This window comes from Miniopterus schreibersii, assembly GCF_964146895.1.
Source record: "Miniopterus schreibersii genome assembly, chromosome: 6".
NCBI lineage: Eukaryota > Metazoa > Chordata > Mammalia > Chiroptera > Miniopteridae > Miniopterus > Miniopterus schreibersii.
In genome coordinates, this window is record NC_138107.1 from 85,340,496 (window position 1) to 85,354,479 (window position 13,984).

Here is a 13,984-nt window from a genome sequence, read left to right on the forward strand (position 1 = left end):
TGCCCTGCCCCTCCCAACCTTGAACCTAGTCTCCTACTTATCCTGCGAATCCTCAAACCTTCCTGAGAGTTTCCATGGACTCAGTGTGAACATAGAGCTTGGCACGCAGTAGGGATCATTATATGATTTTGGAAGGAAAGACCTACCCACCTGTTGGGTGAATGCTTGCAGGCCTTTGTAGCATTGCCGAAGGGACTTCCTCACCCCTGCCTTGCTCCTGTGAAGCACCCAGGGCCTTGAAAGTCCAGGCTGAGGCTCCAGTCCTGGCTCTCCCAGATGGCCTTGGCCCTGAGGCCCTTGGCTGACTCACTAAACCAAAAATAAAACTCAGAGTCTAGTTTTGAACTGGTTATGTTTGGTAAGATGCTGACTTACATAGGAAGGTGGCTTGTGACTCACATTCTGGGTGCTTGTTCATGCGCATTGATGGTGTTTGAAAACTTTTACCCTAGACATTCTGTATTATTTAAAATCTATCCTTTCACTTCCAGTGAGCACTCAGGTGCATTAATATTTGAGAAAGACTTGCAGACTTGGGTCTAAAATAAAGTAGTTCCAAGAATACTTTGAAGTCAGAAAGTGCTCCCAGCCACTTGGTGTACTTTGCCTTTGTTACTAGTAAGCTAAGAGGAGCTGGGTGAGACTTACTGTCATGCTCATTTCTATGTGCATAACAGAATTTTAGATGCCAGTGTTTTCTCTGCTTAGGATGCACAATTTTTCCTTATTTTGTTTACTCCTTATTTCTCTTAATTGTTAAAACCTTCCTAAAAGCAAAAAAATAAAATGTCTGTGTCCATGTCAGTATATTTTTAATGTTTTTTGGGGTTTTATTTGTCAGATCATTGTTTTTAATATTTTCTAAAGGATAATTGTGTTTTTTGTTTTTAAAAAATATATCTTTATTGATTTCAGAGAGAGGAAAGGAGAGGGAGAGAGAGATAGAAGCATCAATGATGAGAGAGTCATTGATCGGCTGTCTCCTGCAGGCCCCTGACTGGGGATCGAACCCTGATCACCTGAATCCTAGGTCAACGCTCAACCACTGAGCCACGCCCGGGATAGTTGTGTTTTTAATGTATGTGTCAGCATCATAAACTGTCTGCCTTTGTAGTAAATAATGACCTAATAAGCTCACTTCTTCATTTATCCCTTCACAGGGCAGCCCAATGGATCCCATGGTGATGAAGAGACCTCAGTTGTATGGGATGGGCAGTAACCCTCATTCACAGCCTCAGCAGAGCAGCCCTTACCCTGGAGGTTCCTACGGCCCCCCAGGCCCACAGCGGTATCCTATCGGCATCCAAGGTCGGACCCCAGGGGCCATGGGAGGAATGCAATACCCACAGCAGCAGGTTTGTGTCAGTTGTTACTTCTCCCCACCCTTCCTTCATTGGTGATAGTTCTGTCTTGTCGTCTGTCCACCTAAGATTGGTATTGAGAGAATTAGGGGGTATGTCACTGATTTTCTGCTCTTTTTTAATTTTCATAGTTTTTTCAAATAATCCCAGGTACAATTTTCCCCCTTTTCTTTTAAAGAAGGAAAAGTGAGTTTAGAACAAAGTGGACAGAAAACCTGTTTGGTAGAAGGCCGATATTACCAGCCGTATTTGAAGATGTACCCTGTCATCATTTTGCAGCAAATTATATAGAGTGTAGTCCCAAAGTGCACTTGGCTTTCCAGCATTTCTTGTGTCAGACTGTGTCAGATTTTGAGCTGTGAATAGACTTCCTAAGGCGAAGTTTTAAGTTTTAAGTTATTTAAAGGTCTTTCTCATGAAGATAGCATCAGCTTAAAACTTTTTTTTTTTAGTCTCCCAAAAAGTTCTTTTGCTTTTATTTCTTAACATATTATTTCCTCTGTACCTTTTGAAACAGGTTTTGTATTTCATATAAGAGGATTTGATGTGTATCTGTTCTCTTAGATTTTCATGGATTTTCTGTTTTTTACTTCAAACAAACAAAAAAGACTTCCTGTTCTTCAAACCAAGTATTTGTCTCTAGAATCAACCCGTTGGAGTTACCTTAAATGACCATCCACCTTCTAGCAGTAGTAACCTCCAGTTTCTTCGACGCTGGGGAGTCTTCTTGTTGTCAGCCTCAGGGAGCATGAAATTTGGAGAGGGTAAATCAGATTCTGACTGGTCAGGGTAGTTAGTTACTAGGAACACTACCCCATCCCTTTATTCCCGGGGGTGCTTTGGGCTGATGCCCCAGACAGCTGACTGCCTCCCCAGAGGTGTTTCCATAGGGTTGCCGTAACCCACTCCAGGGTTTCACAGCCGTTCTCTCAGGAAGTTCTTCCTTATGCTTGACCAAATATCCTTTGTGGAAATAAAACATTGTCTGGCACAAACGTTTTGTTCTCTTTAAAGTGGATCTGAGAATGATACATCATACTTTAATAGCTGTGTGCTGGAAGTTCATGGATAAGTTGCATCTGAGCCTTTTTTTAGAGACTGAGTATTGTCTTTCCTCTTCACTTTTTCTGTGATGTTTTTATTTTCAGGCCTTTTGTAGGGAAAGACAGAAGTAGCTTTGCCTTGGAATCCTTGCTCTTGGTTCCTTACCCGGCCTTTGTTATTGTCAGAAGTTCTCACCCGTTTATTAAAGATCGGCCTTTCAGAAGTCTAGCAGTCAGTTGCATACTTAATTGTACTCTTAGTTTTTTTCCAACATTAGTCCTTTCTTCCAGCAATATTTTACTATCTAGAGTAAAAATCTTTAATTGGGACTGCTAATTGTGAGAGGGAGATAGTTTGTAAAGGATTGCGAAGTGAGGTGAGAGTTGTGGCTCTCTCTCTTTAGTAAAGCTAATTTGCCTTTCTTTGAGGGTAGAAGGCCCAGAGACTAGTTGCTAAAGCCCTAACTGCCCCCTGGATTTCATTTGGGGGCTAATCATTCCTTGTCATAGTCTGGCCACAGGAAGAGAGCAGAGGCAGAAAGGTAGTAAGAAATAGCAGGACCTTAAAAAAAGAAAACGAAATATCAGGACTGATGGAGAGAAGTAGATGCCCCTCTTTTTATTTCTGCACCGTCCTCGCCAGTCTGTTTTCCTGATGTGAAATTGGAAAGTCATTTCAAAAGGTGCTATTCCTGGCAAGTGGCCGGATGCTCCTTTATCTCTTTCTCTGAATGGGTTCAAGTCTTCCTAGAAGTTTCTGATCTTGGCTTGGTTTGCAGTACCAGGTTGGAGGAACAACTGGCGAAGGTGTGTGAAGAATGATTGCCTGGGAATTTGTTTTTATTATTCTCTCCCCCACATGTGTGAGGCTCAAAGTAGAGGATGCATTACAGATACATAGAGTAGCCTCACTGTTCTCAGCATTTTGGTTTTATATAATCCCTGTGGCTCTTACTTACTTGTGAAATCCAGTAAGTATTGCATTTATTTGAAGGGACAAATTGATGATTACCTACTAAGTATTTCAGCAAATTTTTAATTAAGGTTTTAGGTTAGGTATCTTACTGCTAACCAAAAGAAGTGCCTGATTCTAAACACAGATCTTTCTGATAGTGGAAGTGAAGCAGCATATCTGGTGAGAAACTGAATCCCCTGGGGGGAAAATGTCAAACTTCCTTGTTGAGTTCGTCATAATCAAAGGTTCTAAAAAGCCTTTACTGCTTTTTACCTTTTCATTAGTTATAGTACAGCCTTGAAGTATACTTTTTTTTTTTTTTAAATCTAAAAGGCTAGCCATAACTGTGAATGCAGTTTTGAATGTGTAACATTTCAAAGGGTCACACAGCTTTTATCATAGCAAGTTCATGTGATCAGTTAGGTATAGGCTTTGAAATGGAAAAAAAGTGAAGGTTTTGGTTATTAGAACACATTTATTTTGTTGGCTTTAGCCTGTGCTCTTTGGTGAGGAATTTTTGGTGAATTGCTTTACTTGTGAATTTTGGGTAATTATAAACTTGCGCTCAAGGTCCTGGCATAGCGATTGGCTGCTGGCCCTATTTATCTTCTGGTATTGATGTAATTGTCTGGGCTTTGTAGTCGTGGTTGCTAATGTTCTCCAGGAAAAAAGTTGAAAGATAATGATGACTCTGAGTTTTTACTGGTGGACATCACCACCTAGGCATGACTTTGCTTTGGACGGCCTCCAAAGCTTTCTGTGTTTGGTTTGTGAACCTCTAATGAGCTGCATCCAGTTCATTTAATATTGCTCATATATTTCTGCAAAGGATTAAAATGCAGGAATTCAAGTTTGTAAATTGAGTGGCCCACTTACCAGCTGAGTGGTAAGTTGTCTTTGGCTCGGGGGTCACAGTTTGATTCCTGGCTGGCATTCCACTCCTGTGACAGGAATTTAAATGAGTGTTCTGTTAGAAAGAACTGCAGGGCTTATAGGGAATTTAACATGGACAGTATCACTGCCTGCTTTTTGTCTCTGAGAATCAGGAGGAGCTGGCCACTCAGTGTTTGATTTTAGTATTAACCTGGCGATTCTTGATTTGTATGGTGATAATTTTATTTTTGAAACAAACGCATGACTGGGTCTTTGAAGCATGATGTGATAATAGTGCATCATTGTGGTATTTATTAACTGGAACTAGATTTGTGGTCTTTTACTTGCTGATTCTCCCACATCATCAGGCAAATACATGGCTAAACAGATTAGTTTTGCACGGTGTCCAAAAAACTCGCCTACTTGGGTTTTCTATTGAGCTGAGAGGGGAAATGAATTTTCTATGCCTCTGTGGAGAATGTTCTGCCTCCAGGCTCCTGGAATTCAAACCTGGGGATGGTTAACAGAAAGAAGCATACCGGTTGGTTGATTTCATCTCATACAGAACTACACAGAGGATACATAATCTTTAAAGGTACTAGATTCTGACTCTTTCTGAGTTTTTCCGTTATTTTAAAAAACGTAGACCGCGAGCTATCCTTTCCTGGATCAGGGATGTGGGTGAACAAATGTTTGTTTCATTTTTCTTGTCCTTTGTGACCGTAAATGTATACATCAGCCTGTGCGCTCACTTTAAAAAAGATTTTTCATGTAAACGAAACAACACCCAGGAGAAATAGGCTACAGAAACAAAGGTATATTTTTGTGTGTCAGACAGATTGTGTAGTCTGAGGTTTTTCTTGAGTTATCAAGGGTTATTGGGTCGATCTTTTAACTGTCCTTACCTTGCTGCACATGTTTGTATAATCTGATGCCTGTTATCGTTACAAAACCAGGGAAAGGGAACCGAGGGCAAGGTGAGAGATTTAAGTTTATGAGTGTTGTTATAATGGGAAATGATGACGTTTTTAGTTTTTAAAAACACATCTGTATTGTGAAGACCTTTACAACTACAAGAGCATGGAATATAGTCGTTGTTTTGAAAGATAACGTGGTAAAATTAAATATAAATTCGTTATTTTTGTTAAGGTAACATCTGAACTTAGCACTTTCAGTCTAAATAAAATAGAATTAAAAATTAGCTTCTTTGGAAAAAACTTTAAAAGTCAATAGGTATTTTAATTTGTGTCTTTATCTTCTACACTCTTTGAACGTGTCTGTTTTACTGTGTATATTTCATGTAAAATATTTATTTTAGAACATAAGCATTTTATTTGGTGCCATCTTAACAGCCAAAACACTTCTTCCAATGCAAATGTTTATTTTGGCAGCAGATGTTTCTAAAAGGAGACAAACATTACAATTGTTTGGCTAAAATAAATGTTTTTTTTGGCGGGGGGGTTAAGGCAGCCAAACAGGTTCTAGGATTCCCACCTGATATTTTTATGATTAAAATTATGTTTTGATGTAGTTTGAACAGTCTCTGAAAAGTAAGGATGAATGGAGGGGAAGACTGGTTAAAGACCTAAAAATTCTAGTCTTCTGACATGAAATGTTTGTTTAGACTCAGTCTCCGAGCCCCAAATGTGAATCTAACAGTTAGGGCCTATTTTTCGTTTTCTCTAAACAGAGCTTAGACTTCCTGTTTTTAAGGAGCGCGATTGGATTGGGGGTGATAGGGTGAGAAAGGAAGGCTTGACAGTGCAGCGGAGCGCAGTGGGCGCCTCATGTCTGCTTCACAGGTAGACTTAAGTTTTTGATAGTTTCTGTTCACCTAAAGCTGTTCTCCTGTACCTGCGTGCGCTCCCTCGCACACACGAACGTGAAGCAGAACATTTGTGTGACTGGTATAGTAGTGTAATGAAATACATCTGTACATGTATATAGGTAACATATTAAACATGTATTTTGTCTTTGTAAGGATGTACATACACATAACAAATCAGTAAAATGCAGGTAAACCTTTTGATCAGGAAAACAGTGAATGCAGTGAGGCTCCTCTCCCTGCTCATTCACTGTGTTACAGATGCACATTCCCTGCTGGAGACTTAGAGCCAGGCCACTTTGCCTGTAACCTGAAATCTCTGGCGTCCTTTCAGCAGGTGCAGATTTGTATAAATAATGACCTTTGTTGGCCACATTTTGTCTTGATCTCCTCAGCTGTTCTACATCAGTGAACACGAAGGTATTTATGGTTTACCAACAAAATACATTCACACCTCGCATTTCTGCTTCCAAGTAGATAGCAGATGCTGCTGTCTGTGATGCCAGAGTTCCCTGTAGGTGGAGTTTTGTACCAGGAAAAGATTTTTGAAAAGATCTGTAGTTATGGTAATTTTGATTTGCTCCTTAAAATTGAAATTTCTGGAATACTTAACTGGTTTTATCTACGTTTTGTATTGTAGTTGGATTGAAACATTTTGAAGCATCAATATGGCGTTCTTAGTAGAGGTGAATTAAAAGAGATCACATTTCAAGTAAAAGATAAAGTTTTAAATCTTTAGTCTTTTTTCTAAAAATTAGAAAAGACCAGGTTTTATACTTGAAAACAGGTTTTATTCTCAGCTTAATGAGAAAATGTGAGATGGTTTCTCTTTTAGTTTGGAAAGCTACCTTTATATCAGCAAGTTCTGTTGATGTGTTTGTAGGTTTCCTAGAGTATGTTCAGTGCATGGAGCTTATTCTCTGCTGATCGCTGGTACTATTTTTCATTTACATATGAATTCTATGTATTTTACATATGTAGACTTTCAGTCTAAAATGTCTGTTAAGCTTCTTTGTTACAAAATTGGTTTATTTGCTTTCACCGAAGAAATGTGAAGTATGATATTTATGTTAAAATTTAAACAATTCAAGTAAAGCTTAAAGTTGATATCAGTAAAATGAACCAACCATAGTCCTTCAGTGCTTCTTAAAAAAACCCAAAAATCCCAGAAGATAAATAATTGAAAGTCCAAGTGATGAAGTGGCATATCTTAGGCCAGTGGTTGGCAAGCTTTGCTGAATGTTCGACCCTCCCAGGGTGCTTTATAAACTCTAAGGATGGATGCCGGCATCTGCATGTAAAGGCCTCCCTCTGTCTTTCTCTGTGCCCCACCGGTGACTCCTGTGCAGCTGGGGTTAACAGTCAGGGGTCAGACATAGATCAGTAAGTAAGGACCTACCAGGTTCCTAACTGGCGTGTACAGGGGACAGCCCCTTGTTCTGGGCCCTCCCCAGGGAGCCAGAAAGTTGCCTCTGCCCTGAAGGGATGAAATGTGCCCAGAAGGAGTTGAAACAGTTTAGTCCTTGCCAGTTAATGGTTAATCTGCATACAGTGGTGAAAAAGCCTGGACCGCCATGGGCCCTCTGCAGCCAAGGGGATTTGACTGCAAGGTCTCCTAGCTTGGAGTTTTCCCTTAAAATAATAGTAAGTTAATGTTTCTTCATTTTAGTTTTGTCATTTCAGATATAGTCTTCTGAAATTGATGGGTTGATGCTTGACAGTTTGTATTAATACAGCCAGTAAGCCAAATTCTTTAAAATCTTTCTAAAAGGAAAAGAGCCATATTTTCTTCAGAGATTAGCAAACAGTGCAATAAATTATTTTCTGACTTTTATTTTATTATTATTTTTTAAAATATATATATCTTTATTGATTTCAGAGAGAGGAAGGGAGAGGGAGAGAGAGAGAGAAACATCAATGATGAGAGAGTCATTGATCGGCTGCAGCCCGCAACCCGGGCATGTGCCCTGACCAGGAATCGAACCCTGATCGCCTGGATCCTAGGCCGACTCTCAACCACTGAGCCACGCCCGGCTGGGCTATTTTCTGACTTTTAATTTCATTGTTTTTAAAGTGAGAACTTTCTCAGGTCACTACTTCTAACTCTTGGTGTATGTTAGATGTGTAGAATGTAGTCTGTCCTTTCTAGTATATAGAAAATCTTCATGTTGAGATGCTAACTTGACTTGGTGTCACAAAAGGAGGCAAAGAGAGAGCCAGTAATTCCTTATTCATTTTACACATTACTTTCTAAGTAGTTGGAAAATATGTACTGTACAACATTGGGATCAACTGTGCAGTGAATTCTGAATACAAGTAAGTTTTAGGATTTATGTTCTGTGCCATTACTTTCACTCCTCTTTAACCCCCCACAAAGGGGAGTTGGCTGGCTTTGTTTGTTTTTGTATTTTAAAACAGGTTTTCCCTAAGGGTAAACGTAGTTTTTCTTTTATGTTAGTAGTAGAAAGTTAAATTTTTATGGTAAAAAGTTCTTTATGGCAGTTTGATTATTTTTATATGCAACAAAGTTTTTAAGGCCATTTGTCCTTATAATTTTGCAAGGTTATCATTAAGTGTTAAATCCGTAGTTGTGAGTGAAATTAGAAGAATGCTGCAGCAGAGAGGGAGAAGGGAAAGAAGGTGGGTGGGAGCATGAGTGAAGAAGGGAACTAGAGGGTCGAAGATGGGAGGAAGAATGCGGCCTCGCTTCTCTCCGTGGCTTTGTGGACGCCTCACTCATGCAGGGGCTGCCTCAGTTCCAGTTTCTCTGGCCTCAAGGGGAATTCCCATGTGGAACCAGGTGTTAGAAAGTTTCTGGAAATTCTGAAGCCGAGGCCTGAGTGTAGTTGGTGTGTTATGTATAACATGAATACCCCTTGCCTACTAACATAGCCCCAGCCAAACTTTTGTAATTGTCTGCAACACCAGGAGTTACCCAGTTTCCTAGAAAACAGACTGCATTGTAAAGAATTAACCAAATTAATTTCTCTTTATTGGTATTGAATTATTAAGAGCATGCCTTTTTTTTTTTTTTTTAAATAACTGTCAAACCAGCAGCCTTGGCCCTTCAGGGTTAGTCAGAAGTCCAGCTCAAGTTCTGTAAAGCTTCCAAGATTCAGAAACAAAGAGTCAGACTAGTATCTGTAGCAGAAAATTAAAGTATTAGAGTTAAAAGGCAAAACTCTGTCATGGTTGAGGTGATTAAGTTTTCCTTACTGGTCCTGAGACTGAGAAAAACCAGCTGGATAGTTGTGGTAGCTGTTCCCGAGGAGGGCGACGGAGAAGTGTCTGTGGGAAGGGACCTCTAGTCCGAGGTGCGTCACGGAACAGACAGCCACGCAGGGACAGTTTCCCAGCTCCGCAGGTTAGGTTATATGTTCCTTTATTGCCAACATCATCCTGGTTTCCAGAGAGAATTGAGAAACAGGAATGGGTCAGAATGATTGTTGGCTTGTGGACTGGATGACCTCTGAGTACTTCTTTAAGAGGGTCAACCAAAAAGCCGACTTCTCTTTCCTTTAGTTACTCTATTACCTTGAAATTCCTTATAAGATTTTCAGATATCCCAATAATGGAGATATTTTAAAGCATTTTCTGTCTTTGGATGTTCTCCTCAGCATCTGGGCTTCATACAGATTTGAGACTCTTCTTACCAACTCCCTACTTGTAAATCGGGTGCCGTTTGTCAGGGGTCTTGGAGATGAGAAACTCTTATTCCTCAGTGGTTGGCCATATTTTGATGGGAGGGAAGAGGAAAGACCACATTCCCTTCCAAGTCCCCTGGGCAGCCATGGAGAACTGCCTTCTTTCTCATTGGTGTCCCTGGCTGAGCTGTGGGATGAATGATAACCTAGTGACATCACCGATCCATCTTTGTGACAACAGGTGTATCACAGCACACTTGGAGTCATTCCCAGAATGACAGCCAAAGGACGTTTTACTTACACACATGCAGCTGGTCACAAGAGTAATAAAGTACAGAATGGAGAATGGAGCAGAGGGACCAGGGACTCATCTTCTGTTGCCGGAAGCCTCAGAAAATGGGCAGTAAGCAGCATGCAGAGTGTCGAGTTCCAAATTGGTCAGCTGTGATAATCTAGAATTAAACTGAGAATTTAGGTCATCTGAATGACTCCTAGCTGCAAGGGAGGCTGTGAATTGAGTTCTGAATTCTAGATTTTGGAGGCAGAGCTTTTTGGTTATAAACGTTTGTAGAGAACACAGAATTATTCTAAAGTTTCCAAAGTTTTTCTTGTGTAAACGTTTTTCTTCCCAATCTCTCCACCTGCATTCTCAGTAAGTGGCAGCTTCACCCTTTGCTTGCCCAAGCCAAAATTCACAGTCATCCTTTTTTTCTCTACCTTTCAACCTGTTAGATAATCCCATTGCTTCTTCCTTCAAAATATATCCAGAAACTGAGTACTTCTCACCTCCTCCACGGCTACCACCTGGGCCGAGCCCCACCACCTTAGCAGAGCACCCAGAATGGTCCTTTCAGAGGGTGTAAGTCAGACCGGGCACTGCTCCTGCAACTTCCCACTTCACTCCCATCCCCAAGGCTTCACTCCTGCCTCCCCACCCCCATGCCCACCCTCCTTCTGTGCCTTTGTGTGTGTTCTTGTGTGTGTTCTTTCTGCCTGGCAGCTCTCGGCCAGCTCCTTTTTAGCTTTCTGTTCACATGTGAATTTGAGATGCCCTCTCTGATTACTCAAGTGAAATTGCGCACCGCCATCCCTCCCTGTTTTATTTCCTCCATAGCACTCACTGCCTGGGGTGTATTCAGTGCTCCTGTTAGGACATAAGCTCTGACCTCAGGGACTTGGTTTTTCCCTGCTGTGGTCCATCTAGAACAGTACATGGCACTTCACAGACATTTCCAAACAAACGAAGGGGAGAATTTGTAGACTTGTAGCCTGGCCAGTGACCTCTGGCTCCCCATGCAGAAAGGTCCAGTGTTTTAGTGGCAGGTCTGCCACCTGTGCTGGCTGAGGGGCCTCTCCTCCCCCACTACTTTCACAGGTTCCAATTGAACTCTAGTGCCCGGCTCCTCCTCTGATCTGCTGAGAAGCCTGCTGACAGCCACTTGGCCTTACTTGTAACCCTGCTTTGAGATTCCTAAGGAATTCTGGTGAGAGTCTGTTGTTGGGTATTTCACCGTGTGTAGTGTTGGGGCCTCTGTTCCTTCTCTGATACTAACCCCATTGAGTAATTGGAGACAGCTGCTGCTTTACTTCATGGCTGGGAATGTTCCTCTGAACTCTCGTATTAAGTGTAATACACTAAGTAGGGAGGTGAGTGAAGATTCTAGACTATAGCTGGATCGGATTTGGCATTGAATGATACGAACTCGGATCTTCGTCCTAATCCTGGTCATTTGACAGTGCTCACAGAGGAAAACTTCCCAAATAGGGTGTGGGTTACAGAAAACAGATGTTTTTCCGTAGGGGTTTCCTGCCAAGGGGAGAGAATGCCTTCACAGTGGAGGCAGAGCTCTGCCGGGGGTGGGGGCGGGATGAGGGCTGTGAAATGGGCCTAAAGCCCCCTGTGGTGTGGAAATGTTTTACACCTACACTTACACTGGCATTGTGTAAAAGTTGGTGTTTATTTATGGAGGAAAAACCTCAAGTACGACATTTTAGTTCTCCATAAGTGAAGTTGGTGCACTGCACCCACTCTTCTTAGCAGAGATTTTCACTTGCTTCATGGGGCTGGAGCACCTTTGTCAAGCTTCACTTTTGCAAGGGTGTGTAATAGACACAGGCTTGGAACTGTGGTGTTGTGCCTATTCCATGCTGCCACTTGTCTCCAGAAGTGGAGGCCATGGCTACCCCTGGAATGGAAGCTACACCTTGGAGGAAGGAAATGTCATTTAGATCGAATGAAAAATTATTCCTGTGTGCTTCATTCTAGTTGAAGATGTAGGGAGATCAGCAGTGTTTACTTTTAAGGAAGTGCAGGAATTCAGTGCGTCAGTATGGACGTTGCCTCATTGCCCTCCTCATTGTCATTGTGTCACCATCTTCCTGGGCCCTTTTCTTATTTGTAAAATGTGAGAGGTTGTCAGCGGATGTGATGATAACAATTGCAGAGCCAGGTATTATACCAGTTACTTTTACATGAATGTTCTCAGTCCTTGCCGCGCTTCTATTTATCTTCATTTTATGAATAATAATAATAGTGCTTATTAAGGGCTTATTCTGTGTCGAGTACTGTCTTACTTCCTTTACATGGACCAGTTCAGTCCTCGTGATGGCCTTCTGAAGTAGGTGTTATGATCCTTAATTTATAGATGAGGGAACTGAGGCAAGGGAGATTAAACAGGTTAATCAGAGCAAAGACTTCAGGTCTAGGGCTCATGCTATCACTAAACTCTATGATTCTGGTAAAGCTGGAATGCTGTTCATCACTGAGACTAGAATTCACTTGAGTTTTTGAATAATAAGACTGATTATAATTAAGGTGGCCTCATTTTGACATTGCACATTAGCTTCATGGGAAGTCCTCTGTGACCTTTACTAAGTTGAAAATTGAATGTTACTTACTATGTCTATCGCACTTAGAATCAGAGCAGTTATTTTTATCGAGGTGAAATTCATATAACAAAATGAACGATTTTGAAGTAGGCAGTTCAGTGACATCCTCAGTGTTGTGCAGCCATCACCTCTGTCCAGCCCTAAAACCTGTTCGCCATGCCCAGGTGAGACCCGCACCCTGTAAGCACTCACTTCTGTCTCCCTCTCCCAGCCACTAATCTGCTGTTTTTCTCTGTGGGTTTATCTATTTTAGATATGGCATGTAAATGGAATCATATAATATATGACCTTTTGTGTCTGTCTGCTTTCACTTAATGTTTTCAAGGATGTATCAGTGCTTCATATCTTTTTTTTTTTTTTTTTTTGCTAAATGTTTTTCCATTATGTGGCTGGACCACAGTTTGTCTGTTCATCTGTTGATGGACATTTGGGGTTGTTTCCACTTTTTAGCCAATGTGAGTAGTGCTATTGTCAACATTTTGTACAATTGGCTCGAATACCTGTTTTCAGTTCTTTTGGGTAGATACCTAGGAGTGGAATTGCTGGGTCATATGGTAATTCTACATTTAACCCTTTAAGGAACTGCCAAACTGGTGTCCATTTTACATTAGAATCATAGGATTTTAACTCTAGTCTGGTATTGACTGAGATTCTGCTGAGAGCCAGGGCCTCGTACCAAACCCCATATATACGTCATCTCATGTAATTCTCACCAGCTCTGCTATTGGGAAGCCAGAGCAGTTAGGTAGCTTGCCGCGGTCACCCAGGCAGGAGTAGAGAACTCTGCCCTTCGTTCAGGTAGTGCAGCGTTGAAGACACCAGCCCAGCATTTCTCAGTGCGCCGCTCCTCCCTCTGCTGGTAGCAAAACCGTTAAGTAGCATCGAATAAGAGAGCAAGTACCCTCTTCCATTTTGTCTTTCTTATGAACTGAAGTGTGCTCTAACACCGTTCTCACACTTCACGGCCCCTCCCACCCTTTCGTCATTTTCTAGAGAACAGGCCTCAGTCTGAGAGCCTTGGGCAGGCATCTGTATCCAGTTAGATGTAATCACACTGGATTGTGCTCATAGAATTCATTTTTTATTATCTTCTTATGGTTTTCTATTTGTGGTCGTAAATACAAGCTTTTTTAAAAAAATAAAATTGCATGAAAGTGATTCACTTCAAAGAAAAACAGTTCATACTGTAAGTTGAATTGACTCACTTCTGGTTGAATTCGGCACACATACTTTGAATGTCTGCCGTGTGTTCTATATTGTACTAATCACTGGAGAATATCCCAGGATGCTCTGCAAATAGGTAAGTCGAGCATCTGAAGTGAATGTAGGTATTGATGTTTACCTTGGTGCTAAGGCAACGTGGAGGGACCCTTCCCTAGGTGGGGTAGGAAGGG

At 41.3% G+C, this 13,984-nt stretch overlaps 1 protein-coding gene across 2 annotated transcripts in view; it reads left to right on the forward strand.

Annotated features, from left to right (window-relative positions):
* ARID1B (AT-rich interaction domain 1B) overlaps nt 1-13,984 on the forward strand; it is a 349,992-nt gene that overhangs the window by 47,928 nt on the left and 288,080 nt on the right. For both annotated transcript variants that reach the window (XM_081139612.1, XM_081139613.1), the window contains exon 2: nt 1,161-1,355. In XM_081139612.1, coding sequence (XP_080995738.1) covers nt 1,161-1,355 — 195 coding nt within the window. The remainder of the gene's footprint in view (nt 1-1,160; nt 1,356-13,984) is intronic.